The 21,016-nt window shown below is 39.4% G+C and overlaps 1 protein-coding gene across 7 annotated transcripts in view; it reads left to right on the top strand.

Annotated features, from left to right (window-relative positions):
- The window catches only part of prrc2b (proline-rich coiled-coil 2B), a 78,974-nt gene that overhangs the window by 12,968 nt on the left and 44,990 nt on the right, over positions 1–21,016 (top strand). For all 7 annotated transcript variants that reach the window (XM_051932173.1, XM_051932172.1, XM_051932169.1 and 4 more), the window contains exon 2: positions 17,824–17,999. In XM_051932173.1, coding sequence (XP_051788133.1) covers positions 17,885–17,999 — 115 coding nt within the window. In that variant the 5' untranslated portion in view covers positions 17,824–17,884. The remainder of the gene's footprint in view (positions 1–17,823; positions 18,000–21,016) is intronic.

Below are 21,016 nucleotides of genomic sequence, written 5' to 3'. Positions count from 1 at the left end.
TTTTTTTATTATTATTATTTGTATAAGCGATTCCCTGGTGGATTTACGTTTAGGGCAGTGTTTCTTAACCTTTTAAGTATTGTGACCCACTTTTTACCACCTTAGTTTTTTCATGACTTTGGTGATTCAGATTTGGTCATTTGAGCCGATTGGGCCCCCTTGGTCATTCAGTTGCGATCAACTGGAGGAATGGTACTTGACAGTGACTTGAGTACAATCTTCATAGTGTTTGAGTGGTTTGTCCCTCTAGGTGATTCAAGGGAGACTTTCCACAACCCAATGCCTTTTTTTTTTTTTTTTTTTTAACAGCAACTTGCAACCCAGAGGTGGCAAATCCTCAAGCACCTGCTGGTATGGTGAATTCTCGGTAGATTCAATGATGGTGAGCTGTCAAGGCTCTGATGCAACAAAGTAGTCCTAAACTGTATTGTTTACTGCGCCATGCTTTTCAATTGGTGTCAGATTCTTCTATTCAAATATTATCTTTAGTTTTCTCAAAACATATGTTCTGGAACTATGGCCAAATAAACTTTTTATATTGTTTGTCCAGAGCGCATTGTTCCAGAAGTCCTAGTGCCTTGTGTATAAACTCTGCAAACACACAAAAATGTTACGTACCCCCGTTTCTTCGTACACTTTGAGATGTATTAAAACTAAACTTGGCGTAAAGCTACGCACATTTTCACAGTAGTCACCTACGTTGCATATGCACATTTCTGCTCAGTTTTGCAGTGCTACTGTTTCTGTCATTTACCTTCCTTTTTCATATTTGCATCAGTGATGTGGGATTTATCAAATACACCAAAATGATTTGCATATCATTTACAAATGTAATTAATTTTTGTTGTAGTCATTCTGTAACAATATAATGTCGCAGGTAATGGCCAAATTATTCCAACTACCATAGCTGCTTTAGCGCTGTTAGAAGACATCGCAAATGGAAGAATTAGAAGAGGGCGCGTATTTAGAAATGGTGATGACTGGCTTCTAAGTCGATTTTGATTTCCAAGAGCTATCCTCTTGGAGCTGTGTGCTGAACTGGTGCCGGCTTTGCAGAGGCAGGCTTTCAGGAATTGTGCTCTACCTGATCCTGTGTAAGTTCTGTCCAGTCTCTGGTTTTTAGCCACAGGAGCTTTTCAGCGTGAAGATAATGGCCGATCGAGTATGTTACAAACATCAGAGTCGTGCCGTGCCAGCTGTGTAGTATGGTATTATACGCTTGTCATCCAATTATATAAGATTTCCCTATACTATGATTAAACTTCAAAACATCAAAGTGTAATTCGCAGCAACGTCCGGTTTTCCAAATGTAAGTGGTTGGCTGCATGTACATTCCCATTGCAATAGCACTGGACAAGTTACATTAGCTAGGCTTGAATCACCAAAAGAATGAGCTGGCATTACATCATACATAGCTGGCGAACCTATAAAAATGGCTGCTCTGTATAGTTGCAGGTGCTTTTTTGAACTAGCATGGTAAAAGGCAAGCAGTCATTTTAAGGATAGCCAGTTACCTCAAGGGTAAAGAGCAGATAATCGGTCCGTTGTGGCAATTTGTGCTGTCTCTACTCTATAAATGCACCAGAGAATGAATTTGCTTATGTAAATAGAAAACATTTCCAGTCTAGTAATTTGCTTCTTTATTGTGCCCATTAAGTATGTCGCTGTGTGCAAGCATGTACCTGAAGTGATGCGCTGTGATGACCCTGACCCACCAGATAATCCAAGTCGGAGAGCATTACAACTTCTTTTGAATGTAATTAGCAGAATGAAAAACAGGTAATCGGATGCATTTTTTTAAACCAGTTCATTTTAATTTGTGGTCAATATCACATAGTACAGTCCTTATATTCATTGGCCATATCTCTTACAGCATCCACTATTGTATTGTGTGACTCCTGAACAGTCTTGTCAGCACACAGCCAGATGGCCTCCCAGCAGTTTCTGAAGCAGAGGTGTGTTTGCAACCAGCTCCTAAAGATGTTCTTGACATAGCAGCACCATCACTGCCTGAGCATTGCATGGGGGGTCAGCTTTTGTAATATTGTCTGAAACAGAATAAACAGACTGTGGGCTGCAACTCACATTTCGATTGTGATATCTGACCACCTGTTTTTTTTTTCTTTCTGGCACTGTACGACTTTCTGAAGTTGAACTTACGAGTGTCGCTGCCACGCTTTTGTTGCTTATACCACTGCCAACAAATAGTACTTATTTCCTTGACTCCACTTCGCAATCACTCAAATTTTTCTTTTTCCACATACCTTTTCCATTGTTTTTTAACCAAATGCTGAACAGAAGGTGATATTTATATTGATTTGCATATTAAAATATGCGAAATTCTGGGAGGAGTTTGTTTGGGTTTGTGGGCGTGTGCACGTGCATTACATTTTACGTTTGTTGGGATTTGTAAAGGTGAAGTGTGTAGAACTTGGCGTATGTACAGATTAATACATTGTTTTTTTTTTTTTTTTTTGCATATGCACATTTCCATTTTTGTCTGTATGCCAAATTTTACTGTAAATTCTATGCATGCCCTTATTCATGAGCCCCTGGTCTTATGTGTTCATTGCCCTGATGTTCTTTCTGTTTCCTCCTAGCGCACCTCCCATGTTCATCTAATTTGTAAAGCCTCTTTGTAATGGTAGTCTTATGCACTTTGACATCAGCTTGGCAATAGCTACCTGGAGGCCCTCAGCACATTATGTTGGACACTCAGGCTGAACTTGCTGGAGTGGCTTAGCCTGGACAAATTGGTAATTGTTTAAAGTCTTCTCCACGTTTAGGTGATCTTCTGGACTTGTGTGATTTTCAGTTGTTTGGAGATCTTTTTAGATCCTTTCACAGGCTCTTAGTCATCTATAGCCACCTTCCTGTAGGCCACGTAGAGCTCTTTTGATCTTGGTATGGTGATTGCACACACTTTAGCAGCATTGACAAAACCAAGCTGAATATCTAACCTTTAAATAAGACCTGTTCAGACAAGATCCTGCCTAATGTTGTTTGTCTTTTGCAGCTGATTCTAATTTTAGGTGTTTGAGGGAGTAATTTTTTCCTTACTTGAAATTGGAATTTATGTGTACTTTACACAGTGGACTACAAAGTGTAATACAGTATCATCTTTTTTCTATGATACTGTTTAAATGAAGATCTTTATATGCCCACATATGTTAAGAGAAAAAATGTTTCATTAGGTGTATGAAGTTTTTCACACGACTTTAAAGAGGTGGTAGTTTAAAGGTCTACAACAATATGGAAGAAGAGAAAGACGGAAACAAAACCTCTCTTGCTTCTGAAAAGTTTTATCAGGTACTTGATGTTTTTGGTTCCACCTTGAAACAAACAAATGTTGAAAATATGTGTAATACGCTGAAAATATGCATAGTACTAAAGTATTATTGTATACCAAAGAAATAAATTAACATTTCATTGTTGTTCAATATTTTGTGTGGTCCTACTTCATTAGAATCACTCCATTAATTGTCAGCATGGATTTTCTTGGGTAGTGAGAGGACCTGTGCAAAACACAACAGGTCAGAATTATTTCATACACATTATTTGGTGCATAAAGAATAGTAATAATTCTTTGCATTTATATAGCGCTTTTCTCACTACTCAAAGCGCTTAGCAATTGCAGGTTAAGGGCCTTGCTCAAGGGCCCAACAGAGCAGAGTTCCTATTGGCATTTTATGGGATTCGAACCAGCAACCTTCTGATTGCCAGTGCAGATCCCTAGCCTCAGAGCCACCACTCCGCCCTAGAAGATAGAAGATTACCACCATTTGGATCCCAGCACAGCCGTAGCACCTTGAAAACCCCAATTGCTAATTCTGTTTCTGGTTCCTTAAATATAAACCTTTTCAAAGTGTACCACCCAATGTATTTTAAAACTCCCCCAAATTTCAAGTTAAAATTGTTTGTTGCATCTGGTGCATGGTAGGTCTTTTTTTTTTTTTTTTTGGAGCTTTAAAGAAGAGTGGCAAAGAAATTTTGTAGATAAAGCAGCTGTGAGGTTATTTTTAGTGTATTGGAAATTCTCAGTACATGTTCATTTATGGCTTGTGTGCTACTTAAGTTGAGTTGCTTTCCTTTTTTAAAATTATTGTAACTTCTGCGATTTTAAGGAACAGAATAGATTTGCTGACTGAATTTTATGGAAGCTACTGTGAAACTACATAAGCCACTACCACCAACAGCATAGCTTTGGGGACTATTCCGCTTGATATCTGTCCTCCTTAAATTCACCAGTCATGTGTAGCACACCTAGCTTGTACCTACAGTTCCAGTATAAATTCTTTTAACCTGCAAGTGGTAGCAATGCAAGTTCCTCCATCTCTGCTGACACCCATATCTTTCCCTGACAAAATCCTAAAATTCAGCAGATTAGTGCCACCCATTTATTGTAGCTTTGTTTGTCATAGCTTTACTATTGTTGTAGAGCTATGGGTAGTATCGCTTATGTTTATGTACTAGTATACATAGTGTAGGTTTTTTTTTACAAAACATTTGTCTCTTGATTTTTGTTACAAATTATATAGTCTGCTCCAGTGCTCAGTTCCATGTTTCCTAGTTGATTGGGTGGTTGATGTTGGCCTACCCAATTTTTGTGTCTGTTGCATTTGATTTTGCAAGAGAAAAACAAATAATTGGGCATGTTCAACTTAGGAATGCTAGAGTTGAAAACAGTTTGTGGGACTATAGCAGACATTGATTACTCCTCTAATAGGTGAAACGGTGTCATGCACCACACAGATAATAGGCTTTATTTATAAATTATGGTTGATTAATTTTCCTAATCTCTAACCTAGCTTCCCTCCAGGTAGTTATCCAGGTCTACCATCTTTGTGATTCTGCCTATGGCTCATCTAAAAAGTTGAAATTATTGGCTACTGTTATCATTTTATGCAATTAGTGACATCAGAAGTAAATGTGCATGTTTCCTTGCCTGCTTCAGAAATGCAGTGTTATCAATTGGCTGTTTGAGTTACCTGTTTTAACTTTCAGTATCTTGGATGAATGAGGGAGTTTTCAGGGTGGGTAGGGGCGTATATTTTAATCCTAGTTTCCCTTTATTTAAATGAATCACTGTAAAAACACCACATTGTTAAACAAGTGTCTCTGCTAGAGCAGGAACAAGGCTGGGTGATTTGATTTGGAGTAAAGCTCCGAAGGTTGTCTGATATAATGGCTTTCAAGAAAAAAAGTTAGATATTAACCCATCATGAAATAATAGAGAGTAGCAGCAGCAGTGCATAGCACCTTGCACCTTTTGCTGCCTTAATTCATTTAGGTATTTTTAGCATATACCCTGTAAATTATACTTTCAGCTTATGCATTTCCCTACCATTCTCTAATACATGCAGCTGAAATTTTCTAATTTCTTTTTGGATATTTGCAGCTGATGAAGGCCCTGTTTTGTAGCTCATGAGAAAAGTGCTTAGCTTGTACTGAGAATGTGTAAATGGAGAAATGATATACTTGATTTATATTATAGCCGTGATAAGCTAGTAGTGTTGTCTCTCTGTTATAAAAGAATCTTAGGAGGGAGATAAGACGTGATCTCATCGGAAGACAATTTGACGTCCTGCGAGAGACATTTTAATGTCACGTGAGACAAGACAGCGAAACATTTAAAACAAGTTCACAGACATCTAACCTACCAGTTGTTGGAATGCTTTTGGCAGACGCACTTCATGTACTCCCAGTGCTTAAACGACACGCGACAAGCGGAACACGCAGCTCGCCTGCAGTAGCAGCAAAAAGATAGCAGCTCATCCGAAAGCATCTCCTTAGTGTGCGTAGTGTGTGCTGACGGAGAGGTGCGAACGGATTTAAGGTGGGCCGGATCTACGAGTTTTTTCACAGGCTCCGGTAATTCTATTGTTAAGACGTGATTTTTCTCGGCATGGGTTGTAAAATTGCCAACAAGTGCTAGGCCATTTTGCGGAGCCATTATGATGCAAACACTGTTCCCTCATAATGTTCTTCTATGCCAGAAAAATATTGCCCCCTATACACATTGTTAAGCCAATTCAAGAGTGGTTTCATGAACACCACAATGAACCCCTCTGCTGTCAGCGCCCTCACCACTCGCCAGATCTGAACATCGAGGCCTTTATGGAAAGTACAAGAGTACAGAGTGTGGAGAAGATTTCTACCTCCTTTATCCCTTAAAATGCTGTTAGTTGCTGCTGCTAAACAATTGTGCACTATCTCATAACACGCAGTTCAAAACATGTTATGACAGCATTTCCAGAAGGACTAAAGCAGTTCTAACAGTAAAGTGCGGCCCTAGTCCCTGTAAGGTCCTTGAAGTTATTTTTGGTGGGTATGTGTTGGGGGCATAATGTACAGAAAATGTTAGATGTAATGCAATCTCATTGAAATATCCATTTCATATAGATGCCAAAAACAAATTAGAAAATTAAATGTTGGATTTTCAATAAACATGGACTGAGTTGTCAGTATAGCAAAGTTAAGAAAACATTAATAGCACAAATGGTACATTTTAAAATTAGTTTGGTAGAGAGGCTTGAAATACGGAGTTCACTTTAGGTTCAATACTTTAGAGACCGGTACAATGGAAATTTAACATGACATACTCCCGTCCAGAAATGTTTTCTAATATAAATTGGTAATGTGAAGATTGTCAGTGATACATGCACAATTATGACTGCTTGTGTGAAAGGGGATTCTTCTAGGTAAACAAAATACAATTCCAACCCCTGAGGGGTTGTTTGTGGGATGCGGTGTTAAGGGACGATCGTACTGGATTAAATGATTTGTCTTCTCTGAAGAAAACAGCTAAATTCAATATCTAATGGTAAAAATGGCATTCTGTCCCTCTTAATACGTAGTTCCTAAACGCTTGTATAAGGCATGATAAAATTGTAATTATAGCTTGTGGTAGTCCAACTGACACTCTTTGTTGGATATGTACAGACTGAATGTCAGAAGTGGTTGTGTGCATGCAATGTATCTGATGTTTTCCCCTTTTAAGCATAATAGCTTGAAGTATAGTTTCAAACATAATCATTTTTGTAATTTAATGGACACCAGTTGGTTCATAAATAACCAATGTGGTAGGTTGTTCTATAGCCTTTATTTTGTTGCCCCAATAATATTAAAAGTTAAGTCTTTACATTTTCCAGAAAAAATGAAATGTTTTAGGCTAATTATTGTGTTATCTATCCATCCTGTCCATTTTCCCACTAAGTGTAGTTCAGATGAACAAGAGGCTATGGCCTATGCCAGGAGCATTGGGTGCTGAATCAGTCAATCCTGCATGCAACATGGCACACTTGCATCGCCTTCTAAAAGTTTTATCACCCCATTGACACACCAAAAAATGTGGAAGTCTCTTTTGGTCATGTGCAGTGTTTCAGTCAAGGATCCTGACAAATCTGATGTAAAGCAAAATGCAGAAAGAACGAGGGGGGGAGAAAAGCTACTCTTCATGAAGTCGAACAATGTGATGCAACTGCTTTTAAAGGCTAGGATAAAATGTAATGTTGCCAAAGCCTTGGAAAATGTACACCAGGACTTCTGTTAAAATAAATGCAGCAATGAATGATTCAAGGTACAGCATCTATAAGCTGGTGCAAAGAAGCCAGGAAAGGTCAGTCCCCACAATGAAGATGAGAGATCACGAGGACCTAATCACATGACCATTATTCATCACAAAGCCCCAGGTTTTTCAAATTTACACACTGTTTTTGGTGATCGGAGATCTTATTTCAGTGTGCACTGTTTGCCAAAATGAATTAGGGGGAAGGTTACAGAGGATTTGAAATGTATCCGTTTAAGTGTGGTCTAGTGCTAAAATCCATATTTACAAATTTTTAGACATTTCTCCCTTTTTGATGGCTTGTTTGCCTTGGATGGTTCAATGTGAAGCTTCTTTAGGGACTTTATAATTCGGCTACTTATTGATGTTTGTTGTTGTCGTGGTGTTTGGTTTTTAGTAGATGAACTCCACTAACAAATTTAGATACATTTGTAGAGATTTGTATTTATATTGACATTTAAGGTGATGGTCCCTATCAAAGAAGTGTAATTAAACATGTTGTGATTCAGTGTTGTAAAACAATAACCCTGTGAAAACACTAAGGCCAAAGGGACATTTACTTGTGATACTGCCCATTGTCTGGGTCATGAGACCTTTGTCCTGCTTATCTCTCATTTGAGAGTTCTGCCTTTTCCTCTCATTCTCCTGTTTACTCTTTGTTTAAAACACTTGTGATTTTAGTCCAGTGTACTTTTGTTTCAATCACACTAATCAAAGTTACTTGTTCCATGTTCTAACATCATAAGATTTTTTTTTTTTAATCTTTCCATGTTTCAGATGTTGTACATAGTTGGGATAATCTTATATTGTTTTTTGCAACAGATAGTCGTATAGGTTTGTATGGTCATTGTCATCAGTGTTTATTTGCATGTGGTACAATATGATATTCATACTGCCAGTGTTAAGTTTGGAACACATTAATATTTATTGACCAAAGCTGCCTTAAACCTAGAAAGTCAATAGTTGAGGTTTTATTTGTGAGGTAATAACATAAAATAACTCAGTGTGATCTTTATAATGGTGATCCATGAGTTAGAGTGAACATTTGTTCAGCAGACCACATTTTAAATATTGCGTAACCCTTCCCACCTTCACTCAACCCCTTAGTTGTTAGGACAGCCTCCGTTAATCTTTGAAATTTGAGAAATGCAGACCCAAGTCATATTTACAACTGAGCTTTCTTTGTGTACACAGAAGATATTCTTGTTCTCTTTGACTGCATTTTAAAGGTTATAGTTTTTTGTGTTTTTGATTGCGGGTTATCTGAGTGTGTATGTGCAAGATTTTAAAAGTATCACAACATGCTGGTTGTGAAGTTTAATTATTTTTAGAAAGTTAGGCATTTTAAGATTCTTTTACAAGATTTCAGTCTATTATGTCATTTCAGTTCAGTTATTAAGTTCACTTCTACGTATGATCTCGGTGCTGTATACAAAAACTGTAAAAATTTGTATAAATACATTAAATGAATGATGAAACTAGCATGGTGGAATCCTTTTGGGGGTTTTGAGTTGGAAGCTGCTGACTCCAGAATAGTTAAAAATTGTGACTGCATCTCCAACTGTAGAATATGCCAAATTCCAAACTGTAGCATTTACGATACATACAGTAGAACTTCAGAACGTATTTTTTCACAAACTCTAACAAAAACTCAAGTTGAATGTTCCTGCTTTACAACAATGGCGGCGCGCTTTGACGCTGCGGCTGTGTGCTCTCTGACTCAGAATTTGGTTTTTCCACCCTGCCTGGATAAATACACGTATAGCCGGCAGGATATTTTATCTATCGGCTAACGGAGCGAGAGTTGCTCGACATCAGAGTTTCTCCGCGTCCACAACATTCCGGACGACATTGCACCGGGCTCTCCGTGGATTACAATCCCAGCTTCGAGGAGCCGCTGGCGGCAGAAAGAACGTAAACAAAAGAGGGGGTGCCGAGGCGGCGTGCTAGGGAGGCTAAGGAAGCAGCCACACAAACCACCACTTCCAAGCATTTTCTTCTCAAATGTGAGGTCTCTGGCAAACAAACTGGATGAGTGGCAGCTGCGGATTGCAATGGAAAAGATCATCAGGGACTGCTGCATCCTGCTGATCATGGAGACGTGGCTTAATCCACTCATACCGGACACGGCGATTGAGATAGCAAGCTCCCACTATGACCAGGACTGTTACCATATGGCCCGAGGAGGCCTCCCAACAGTTGCAGGACTGCTTCCAGAGAACCGATTGGGAGGTTTTCAATCACCAAAGACTTGGAGAACCACACTACGGCAGTCCTGGATTACATCAGGTTCTGCACAGACAACTTCACCAGGGACAGACGCATAAGGATTTATCCTAACAGGAAGCCCTGGATGACGAGGGATGTCCAGAGTCTGCTGAAAGCTAGGAATACTGCTTTCAGGTCTGGGGATGGGGCTCTTTACAGTGTTGCCAGAGTGAACCTGAAGAGAGGCATCAGAGAGGCCAATGCAGCATACAGAAGGAGGATAGAGGACCATCTGAGGAGCAACACCACCAGGCAGGTGTGGCAGGGTGTCCAGCACATCACCGACTACAAATCCAGCAACTCCTCGGCCACTGAGGGAGACTCTTCTCTGGCAGAGGAGCTGAACATCTTCTTTGCCCGCTTTGAGGCAACAGCAGCTTCATCACAGCAGCCTGTTCACAACAGCAATATACTCACAGTGGAAGAGTGTGAGGTGAGGCGGGTGTGAGGAAGGCTACAGGACCCGACGGTATGGCTGGACGGGTGCTGAAAGACTGTGCAGATCAACTGGCCGGAATCTTCACTAGGATTTTCAACCAGTTCCTGTCCCAGGGCACTGTCCCATCCTGCCTCAAGTCCTCAAATCATTGTTCCGCTGCCGAAAAAATCCATCACGAACAGTGAATGATTTCCGCCCAGTGGCACTCACATCTGTCAGCAAGACGTGCTTTGAGAAACTGGTGCGGAGTCATATCGCCTGCCTGCCTGCCTGCCAGCAGACCTGGACCCATTTCAATTTGCTTAAAAAGCAAAGAGATCCACGGAGGATGCCGTGGCCTCAGCCCTTCATGCTGCCCTGACCCACCTGGAGCAGCAGGGGAGTTACGCCAGACTGCTATTTGTAGACTTCAGCTTGGCGTTTAACACCATCCTCCCACAACGACTGGTGTCCAAACTGGCAGATCTAGGACTTCCATCACTCACCTGTAGTTGGATACTGGACTTCCTGTCTGGTCGCTCCCAGAGGGTCAGGCTGGGTCTCCACACATCCACTGCTCTCAGCCTCAACACCGGGACGCCGCAGGGTTCTGTGCTCGGCCCGCTCCTCTACACATATGACTGTGTCCCCACTCAACATAGCAACAAGATTATATAAAGTTTGCGGATGACATGACGGTGGTCGGACTCATCTTGGGCAAGGAGGATCAGCTGGCATACAGTGACGAGGTGGAGCGGCTGTCAGTGTGGTGCACAGTCAATAACCTGCTCCTCAACACCAAAAAAACGAAGGAGCTTGTTATTGACTTGAGAAAAAACAAAACTGACATCCAGCCACTCATCATTGGCGGGGCCTGTGTGGAGAGGGTCCCGGTGTTCAGGTTTCTGAGAATTGAGCTGGAGGATGACCTGACCTGGAGCGCCAACACCAAGGAGCTGCTGAAGAAGGCGCAGCAGAGACTGTATTTTCTGAGAATTTTCAGAAAATACAATCTCCCCAAAAATCTGCTCCTTGCTTTTTATCACTGTTCCATCGAGAGTGTGCTCACGTACGGACTGTGTGTGTGGTACGACAGCTGCACTTCCTCAGAAAAGAAAGCACTCCACAGGGTCGTCGGGACAGTGGACAGAACAATTGGTTGTACCCTCCCCACTCTGGAACAAATCTACACCTCCCAATGTTGCAAAAAAGCAATATACATTTCACAGGATTCATCACATCCCGGTCATTGCCTCTTCCAGCTTCTGCCATCGGGCAAGAGATATAGAGCAATGAAAACCAGGACAAACTGCCTTAAAAACAGCTTTTTATCCAAAAGCAATCATGGCCTTGAACTCAGAATAAAACTGCTCCATATCATTCTCCCAATGTGCAATATAGACCTTAAGTCAACAAGTGCAATTTGTATATTTTGTAAAGTACTTTTATTACTATTAGGTTAGGTATTATTTTCTCTCTTCTTGTCTTTTTAACTTATTCCTCACACTGAGTCGACTGCACCTTCAATTTTGTTGTTCCTTTGTAAAAGTGACAATGACAATAAAGATCTATCAATCTAAAACTTGTATGTATCGGGGCCGTGAGGAGACAAGACAAAGCGATACAGGCCTACATATGCTGTATATTCCTGACTAAGCCACACATCTCCTGTTGTAAAGATGTACTGTTCACTGTGATTTTTTTTTTTTTTTTTCCCTTTTTTGGGATTCCCTTTTGAAAGTAATTACCGTGGTGCTTAAGAAAGTTGGCACTGAGTAGTAAAGCAAAGAGGACACTCATGTTACAGTTGAGCTAAAAAAGGAAATAATGAAATATGAAATTGGTTAACGTATGTATGTATGTATGTATGTATAACCAATTGGGGGAGCAGGAATTGATCAATCCTGTTTACATTATTTCCTATGGGGAAAATTTGACCAAATTGAAACTCCATTAACCTTATGAAATGGATCAAGTGGTACCACTGTACTATTCTGTAATGATTGATTGGTAATCCCTAATCTCATACAGTATTCAGAAAACTGTTTTGTGACTGAGATTATAAAACGCAATGTAAAAGTTGTCGGTACAAGAACTTTTCTTTCTCATGCATGTAAGAACTGGTGGGTGAGCATTAAGAAATTCAGAATGGGAATTTGTCAGTAGTGCATTGTTAAACATCCTTAAAATGGTATTACTTTGAATATGTACAAAATTATAAAAAAAAGTTTAGCTTTTAAAAATCCCATCATGACATTTTATGATGTGATATCCGCATACCATATATTTAAAGCATAATAAGAAAATAGACGAGCAAAGACCAATCAAAATGTGCCAGCTTAGATTTTACAGGACAGTTGAACTTTAACTCTTTACATTCATATGGAAAGGAGCTAAACTGTCTGAGCTGATTTTTAATAATGCTTTCTACTCCAACCAACTTGTATTCAGAGAGCAGTAAGATGTGGTTCCTGCTAGCAAAAAACAAAAATTAAGTGGCAAATTGTATCGAACTTGTTTAATGAAGTATGATTTTTACCTGGAAATGGGTTTGTTCAGCTTATGCCTTACGTTGTTGGCACAGTTGTGAAATAAAGGGAGAATTAATATTGCAAATTACTCAGAAGTAACACCAAGGTATAACTATGTGCATTTTGCTTTTCTCATGTAATTCCAAGCAGCTGCTAAATGTAGATGTCGACATACAAGAGACACTGACATGGCTTTGATACACGTGTGTCTTTCATGAACATGTTCTTACTGAATGAGCGAAAGTGTAACTTGACATCTGAAGCAAAACAAGCACTTTCAGTGAAGCTCAAAAGCACGTGTCCACATTACAAATCTTAATCTTGGTATGGCTTACCCCATGTAAAGTGTAAACGATTACTGTGTCCAAAAGTATCAAGGTCACATTCCTTGAACATTTTTCTAGCTATCTAAAACTGCCTGCTGCCTTAGGTTTGTTTTTTATTTTTGCCTTCAAGCAGTTTAGAGTCTTAGCATCTGGTGTAAACTTGTACTTTTCAGTAAAATAAATAGCCTCATTACCTGAGAGTACCTGTGGGAATAGGATTAAAAAAGTCATACACACAGCTGTGTGTTTTCATTATGTCACAGTCCTCAATCTGTGCAGACTTCTTTTTGATAGTATTTTAAATTTTCTTTTGAATTCATCAGGTCCATTCACTTTAACTTTGTTCCAAAAACCACACCACTGTAACATCAATTGCCCACTTGATCTTGTTGATGCCTGTGCTATACCTGATAACTCACAGACAGGAACTTCACATCTGCGACTAATTTGCTTTGTGTCCATGTTTAAACACATGTTCTTTCTGGGTGCTTAATCCTCATGCTCATCAGGCTGCATTTTGACATTTTGTATTCAGATAGAACAGTTATTTTTTTACTTACTTTTTTGGAGTGGGGGTGTACCCAGTAAAGAATGTAATTGGGAACATTAAAATGCTTAAATTATAGTGAAGAAAAAAATAAGTGTATCATGAGTCAAACGTCCGACATGTTAGATCTGTCGGTAAGCCTTGAGCAGCATCCAGCAGTGTTTAGTCATGTAAATGGCTGGTGCTATGTAGTGGCCTAATGTGTCGAGTACAAGTTGAGGGAATTATGCTTAATCTATATAATGCACAAATAAAGTCTCACGTGCAGTATTAAATGCAGTTTTGCTGTTCACATTACAGAAAAGGGAGAGAGGTATGGAAAAGAGTGACTAGGCTGATTCAGGGTTGTGAGGTTTGAGCTGTGAGCAAAGAATAAAGGAGCTGAACATTTTTAGTTGGTATGAATGAATTGCAATTCCTTTTTTACATTTTAAGTAGCGATGCTCTGATCAATCGGCCACTGATTGCAATCGACCTATTGTCACCCAGAAATGACTATTGGAGACTGGCAAAATGGCTAATATCAAACGTGTATTTTTTTTACTCTGCTTTTCTAAGTATTTTGTTCATAAAGTTATAATGCTCTCCTAGGCCAAATATTATGATCCTTCATGAAGTGGGTGTGTACTTGCCCATCTAAAAGTGGCTTGTAAAATGAAAGCAGTAAGTGTTTAGAAAAGAGAAACACTACCTTTCTTGTTAAAGTGTAGTGGACTTTTAGTTTTGTGTATGCGAGTATGTGTATATAAAAATATGGGTTGCATAGTATACTGGAAAAGCACAGAAAAGTCAAAATTTTTAAACACTAGAGGTATCAGAAGTATACGTTAGCTTTTCTTTCAACCTCCCTCACCTTTTTCTCGACACTCTTTTTTGCAGTTGTTTAAAAAAAAAAAAAAAAAAAAAGTATAGACTTCATGATGCAAAAGTTCATGCTTCAATGGGATTGGAACTTCACAACTCTCTGCTCCGCTTTATAACTTAGTTTATGGCAAGTAATTATTTAACAGAGGTTATAGAAACAAGTTGTACTTCAAATTTATATAGATTTAACATGGATATTGGATTGTTTAACACACTAATTTACTGGTTAAGTGTGATTTTTAGGATAAGGGAGACGCATGGCCTGTGGTTAACTTTCACCCTGGTTGCTGCCTTTTGTCTGCTGCTGCTGGGATGGTCTGTGAACCTTGTTTGGATTAAGCGTGTTTGTAAAATAGAAGGATTAAGTGAAAAGGGAAGCTGTGCATATATTATGAGGTACCCTGAGGTATGGGTACGTAATTGAAAATAGCTTTAATTGATTTTTGCTAGACATATTCAATTGTTACCCTAATGTTCAGAATCTATTTTTTAGGCTGCTGCTCGGTTTTTGTTTGCTCATCAGTTTTTGTTTTCCTTTAACTTTTTCCTCCAGTGGGGAGGATCATATTAAAGTCCTTCTTTTACATGCCTGTTTACAAGTGCTAACTTGCAATGTATGCTCAGAAATTTTGTAAGAACAGTCTGCCAATGTCACACAGGAAGAAATGTTTTGGAAAGCATTTGTGTCCTGATGCTTCTTGAAGGCTGTGGAACATTTAAGGCTCTGGTACATTGCATACTGAACAGGAGTTAAATTTCAGTACAGGATTGTAAAATCAACATTTTTTATTTAAAAATAGCACAACATTAAAAGTAATTGCTATTAACACTTTTTCTTTCTTAGTATTTTTTTAAGCTTTGATTGAAAATGCAGAAATTTGGCAAAAGATACAAATACATGTAAAGATTTAATGAAACTCCTCCATTGGCAATTTATCATTGAGCTGTCAGTTTACAGTATTCCTTTTTAATTCAGGCTCTTCCTCTCTGTTTTGTTTCTGTATTGTGTATACAAGACCCAGTTATCATTTATAATACTTTCTTGCTTCAGTATTTTCTTTTTATACGGTTATATGAGCATGCTCTTGATTTTCATGATCTTGCTGTGTACTACTTATTCGTTAGAGTACAAAAAGGTTGGCATATATATGGTAGTCTGATAATAAAATGCTCTTCTTATGACACAGGTTGGTAAGCAAAAATTTTGTGAGACTCCATATTTAAAATTAAAAGCCATGAAAATACATAACAGACTAACATATCAGAGAAATTTTTAACAATACTTTGCCCAGTAATGAAGACTGTCAACATGCAAACTACTTTCCTCATGCTTAAGACAGGTGGTCAGCAGGCCATACTTTGAGAACCACTCCTGTAAGTGTGTTTCACATTGGCATACAGTCATGGCCGAAATTATTGGCACCCCTGGAATTTTCCCAGAAAAGGCACCATTTCTTCCAGAAAATTGTTGCAATTACAAATGTTTTGGTATACATGTTTATTTCCTTTATGTGCATTGGAACAACACAAAAAAAAAAACAGAGAAAAAAGCCAAATCTGACATTTCACACACAACTCAAAAACCAGGCTGGACAAAATTGGCACCCTCAACTTAATATTTGGTTGCACGCCCTTTGGAAAAAAATAACTGAAATCAAGCGCTTCCTATAACCATCAACAAGCTTGTTACACCTCTCAACTGGAATTTCCAACCACTCTTCTTTTGCAAGCTGCTCAAGGTCTCTCAGATTTGAAGGGTGCCTTCTCCCAACAGCAATTTTGAGATCTCTCTATAAGTGTTCAATCGGATTTAGATCCGGACTCATTCCTGGCCACTTCAGAACTCTCCAGCGCTTTGTCTTCAACCATTTCTGAGTGCTTTTAGAGGTATGTTTGGGGGTATCTTTGTCCTGCTGGAACACCCATGACCTCTGACGCAGACCCAGCTTTCTGACACTGGGCCCTACATTGCGCCACAATATCTTTTGGTAGTCTTCAGATTTCATGATGCCTTGCACACAGTCAAGGCATCCACTGTCAGACAGCAAAACATCCCCAAAACATCTTAGAACCTCCCATCATGTTTGACTGTAGGTACTGTGTTCTTTTCTTCATAGGCCTCATTCCATTTCCTGTAAGCAGTAGAAAGAGGAGCTTTACCAAAAAGCTCTACCTTGGTCTCATCTGTCCACAAGACATTTGCCCAGAAGGATTTTGGCAAACTCCAGTCTGGCTTTTTTGTTTCTGTGTCAGCAGTGGGGTCCTCCTGGCTCTCCTGCCATAGCGTTTCATTTCGTTCAGATGTCGACGGATAGTTCAAGCTGACACTGTTGCACCCTGAGTCTGCAGAACAGCTTGAATATGTTTTGAAGTTGATCGGGGCTGTTTATCCACCATTCACACTATCCTTCGTTGCAGTCTTTTATCAATTTTTCTCTTCCGTCCACATCCAGGGAGATTAGCTACAGTGCCATGTGTTGTGTACTTCTTGATTATGTTGCACACGGTGGACAAAGGAACATGAAGATCTGTGGAGATGGACTTGTAGCCTTGAGATTGTTGATATTTTTCCACAATTTTTGTGCTCAAGTCCTCAGACAATTCTCTGCTCTTCTTTCTGTTCTCCATGCTTGGTGTGGCACACTCAGACACACAACAGAAAGGTTGAGTCAACTTTTCTCCATTTTAACTGGCTTCAGGTGTGATTGCTATATTGCCAGCACCTGTTTCTTGCCACAGATAAGTCCAAACGAGCATCATACTGTATGCTTGAAATAAAACGATTTACCCACAATTTTGAAAAGGTGCCAATAATTTTGTCTGGCCCATTTTTGGAGTTCTGTGTGACATGTCAGATTTGGATTTTTTTTTCTCTTTTTTTTTTTTTTTTTTGTGTTGTTCCAATGTACATAAAGGAAATAAACATGTGTATACCAAAACATTTGTAATTGCAACAATTTTCTGGGAGAAATGGTGCATTTTCTGGGAAAATTCCAGGGGTGCCGATAATTTCGGCCATGCTTGTATGTGTGCATACTGGGCTTAGGCTGACTTCATGTGAAAATGTATCATTACGTGATAGCCATGTTAACTTCTATGTGGTTGCTTCCTTACTTTTATTCGAGTCATCTCACTGCATCATGAGTGCTTTTCATGTATAATCTGGCTTCTTTTTTTATAGATGATATACTCCTACTAATCTTTAAATGCATGGTAATTAAGCAAGATTTTTTTTATCCTCAAAATGGAAGTTGTTTGTGTATTTGGGGAAAAAAACTAATTTTTTTCTTTCTGTTTAATAGAAATAAAGGCATAGGGAGAGGAGCCAAGAAAAATTTTCATACTCGATGACATTACATCGCAATGTCCGATCGTTTGGGGCAAATAACCAAGGCAAAGGATGGGAAAAGCAAGTACTCGTCACTCAGCCTGTTTGATAAATACAAGGGAAAGTCAATAGAAACTCAGAAAACTACAGGTAAGACTACAGTCTTATTGGATTTATTGAAACCACTGCATTTTCAATGATCATTTTGAGCTGTTACTGTTACCCTAAGGCACATTTTGTCCTTTTACAGGAATGCACATATCTATCAAGAATTTTTAACAAGTCAGATGCGCATTTCTTTTAGTATAGAACTAGGGGGCTCCGCCCCCTGCTCGCTTCGCTCGCCAACCCCCGGTGTTGGGAATGACAAAGAGCGTGATGTATGAATGAGATATAGAATAGTGTGACGGTGTAGATGATGCAAATAGAAAGCAAACAATAAAGTGTGTGGCACAGTGTAAAGGTTTATTGGAAAATTTCTTTGTACACGCCGTTTAAGTGTAAAAGGTAATTCCAGGTCAGAACTTGAAAGGTCAATGAAGATGGTCATTATCGTGATCAGAGTCAACTTTGTTAGAGCTTAGAAAGAGTTGTGTCTCTCCAGGAAGTAATGGAATGACTTGGGTATTTATGTTTTCCACATTAATATTTTTTGGACATAATATAGTGCGTTGTGTTAAAAGGGGCATTTGGTCTAATGAGATTGCTGTTCCAAATCTCTGTGTAACTAAGTCGTCGCAGATAAAGGCTTGAGGAATTGTAATAATATGTGGCTGAAGTCCATCTGTATTGGTGAGTGTACCATCTCTCAGTTGTAATAAGCAATTGTTATGATCTGGTTCTGGACATCGTATCTTTTTTACTAACTGTATCTTTTGAAAGCAATGCCAATTGTCTGCGTATTTTAAGGTGCACTGAACAATAGCCGAGTGCATGGCATCTGGAAGAATAGCTAATCACTGTTTAAAATCTCCTCCTAATAAAAGTACCTTTCCTCCAAATCGAATATTATTATTCATAAAACGTTTGTAGAAGTTTATGAATGGTGTTGAGTAAGTGACTTCATGCCATTGTACATTCATCAATAAACAACATTTTTTGAAGACGGATGTCACGTGCAGTGCCACCGTTAATGTTCATAGTGGATACCGATTTGTAGGATCTAATGCAGTTGATAAAGATCTCACTTTCAGGTATAATCTTCTGTAGATATTCAGTATATGAATGTAAAGAAGGCAGTCTAATTTGACCCTTTTGACAACAACGTCTAAATGTATTACTTGTATTGCCAGTTGTTTCTTCAGGGAAGTGAACTGAATGACAATGATTGCAAATGACATTCATTAATCCGAATGAATTTTCCCGGTGTATGTTTTGCTTGTGCCGTTTGAGAGGCGCGTTGTTGCATGTGTAGTATTTGGGACGTGTTGTTTTGGAGCTGTAATCGATTTGCCTGTGCTGTGTGAGACGCCCGTTGTAGCCTTCGCTGCCATTAACGTATGTCTGAGACGGGAGGTGTTTCGTTTGATTCCGTGCCTGTTGCGATGCAGCACTTTGATTGATAGTTTGCGTCATGTGGCTCCAGGATGTAGATTTGTGCATATTTGCGTTGTTGATTTGTTTCAGGGTGCACTGTTACAATGCGATGCAGTATTTGTGCACATATGCGAAAGTAGTATGGGCCATTGCCTTTTGGTGGCCTGATATTTACTAAAAGCAAATGAACTATTGTAGGATCTAACGCAGTTCATAAAGTTTTTACTTTAGGTACATCGTTAGTTAGAAGCTTTAGTTGAGCTTTGCGTTTTTGGAGTCGAGACATTTTTTCTTTTATAAATATGGATAAGTAATAAGGAGTATTGCACTCACTGTTAATATGGAGACTTTTCTGCGGTTGAACGGTTAATAGTGCCTTATTGTAATGAGATCCACCTATGCTGCATAGCCGTCTATTTTGTTGTTTCTTTCGTTTTCGTGTGTTTGTTCCTGTTATCCTTTCCTTTTCGTTTTGTACCCGTGACCGTGTATTCATGACTTGTTTCTTTCTCAGCATGCGAAATATGGATAAGCAATAAGAAGGATCGCAGTCACTGTTAATATGTTTCCTTTTCTGCAGTTGAACGGTTAATAGTGCTTTATTGTAAGGAGATCCACCAATGCTGACACCTATGCTGTCTAGTGTGAAGGTGCTGACGTTCACTTTAGAATATGTGGCTTTGGGTGTGACTTCTTATGGATGTGGGGGGGGGGGGGGATTGTTGAGGATTGTTGTTGCGCGAGCGTCTTCTTTCTTTTTGTGTTCCTGTGTCTTGTTGAATCCCCCTCTTTGTGTGTGTCCCGTCCCTCGCTTGTAGGGTTTGTGGGGTGGTTTTGTGTTCTTTTTTTTGTGTTCCATGGGCTTGTTGAATCCCCCTCTTGGTGTGTGTCCCGTCCGGTGCCAGTAGTGGGGGGGGGTGCCGCCTTGCTGTTGTGCGCGAGCCTCTTTTTTTTTATTTTTTTTATTTTTTTTTTTTATTTTTTTCTCGGGTCTACTTTCGTGTGCAATGTGTTTCGTGCTTTTCCTTCGTTTGACTTTGCGCCTCATTTCTCCTTTTTGTATGTGCTCACTCCTTTTTTCTGTGGTCTTGTCCGCCACTCGCGGCCCCTCATCCGCCTTTGTCGCCCTCTTTTCTCCGCCTCTTCTCGCCCTCTTTTGTCCGCTTTTCTCGGCTCCTCAGCCGACTCTCGCGGACTCTTTTTGCGCCTGCGCAGTACGTCTTTTTGCAGCTACGGCCCATGGCTGGATGTGCCTGCGTCCATCATCCGGTTTAGCATTCTCGGTTAGTAATATGGATATACTAGATTGAAGAAAGCATAAACCCCACAGCCCTCTCTGTACATCTGCTTTTTCTGTTTGTGGGAAATGAAAAATGTTCTGACCACCTCAGCAACTGTCTTCATATCTTATTGAGAATTTCTTCCTTCAGAGTGCCTTAGATGTGCGGGATCTCAAGCAATTTGTCATGGTATTTGTGTCCCATTTCATCACCATTTTTAGTGCAGAGGTTGTAGTACTGATGAAATTTCACAATTCAATTAGACAATTTTATCACTTTTTTTCATGTGTACTCAAGGTTTGGTGCTGCTGATTTTCACTGTGACCATTTCATAGTTTATTGTGAAAATGC

This window comes from Erpetoichthys calabaricus, chromosome 9, assembly GCF_900747795.2.
Source record: "Erpetoichthys calabaricus chromosome 9, fErpCal1.3, whole genome shotgun sequence".
NCBI classification, from domain to species: Eukaryota; Metazoa; Chordata; class Cladistia; order Polypteriformes; family Polypteridae; genus Erpetoichthys; species Erpetoichthys calabaricus.
This window is presented reverse-complemented; position numbering and strand designations above follow the sequence as displayed.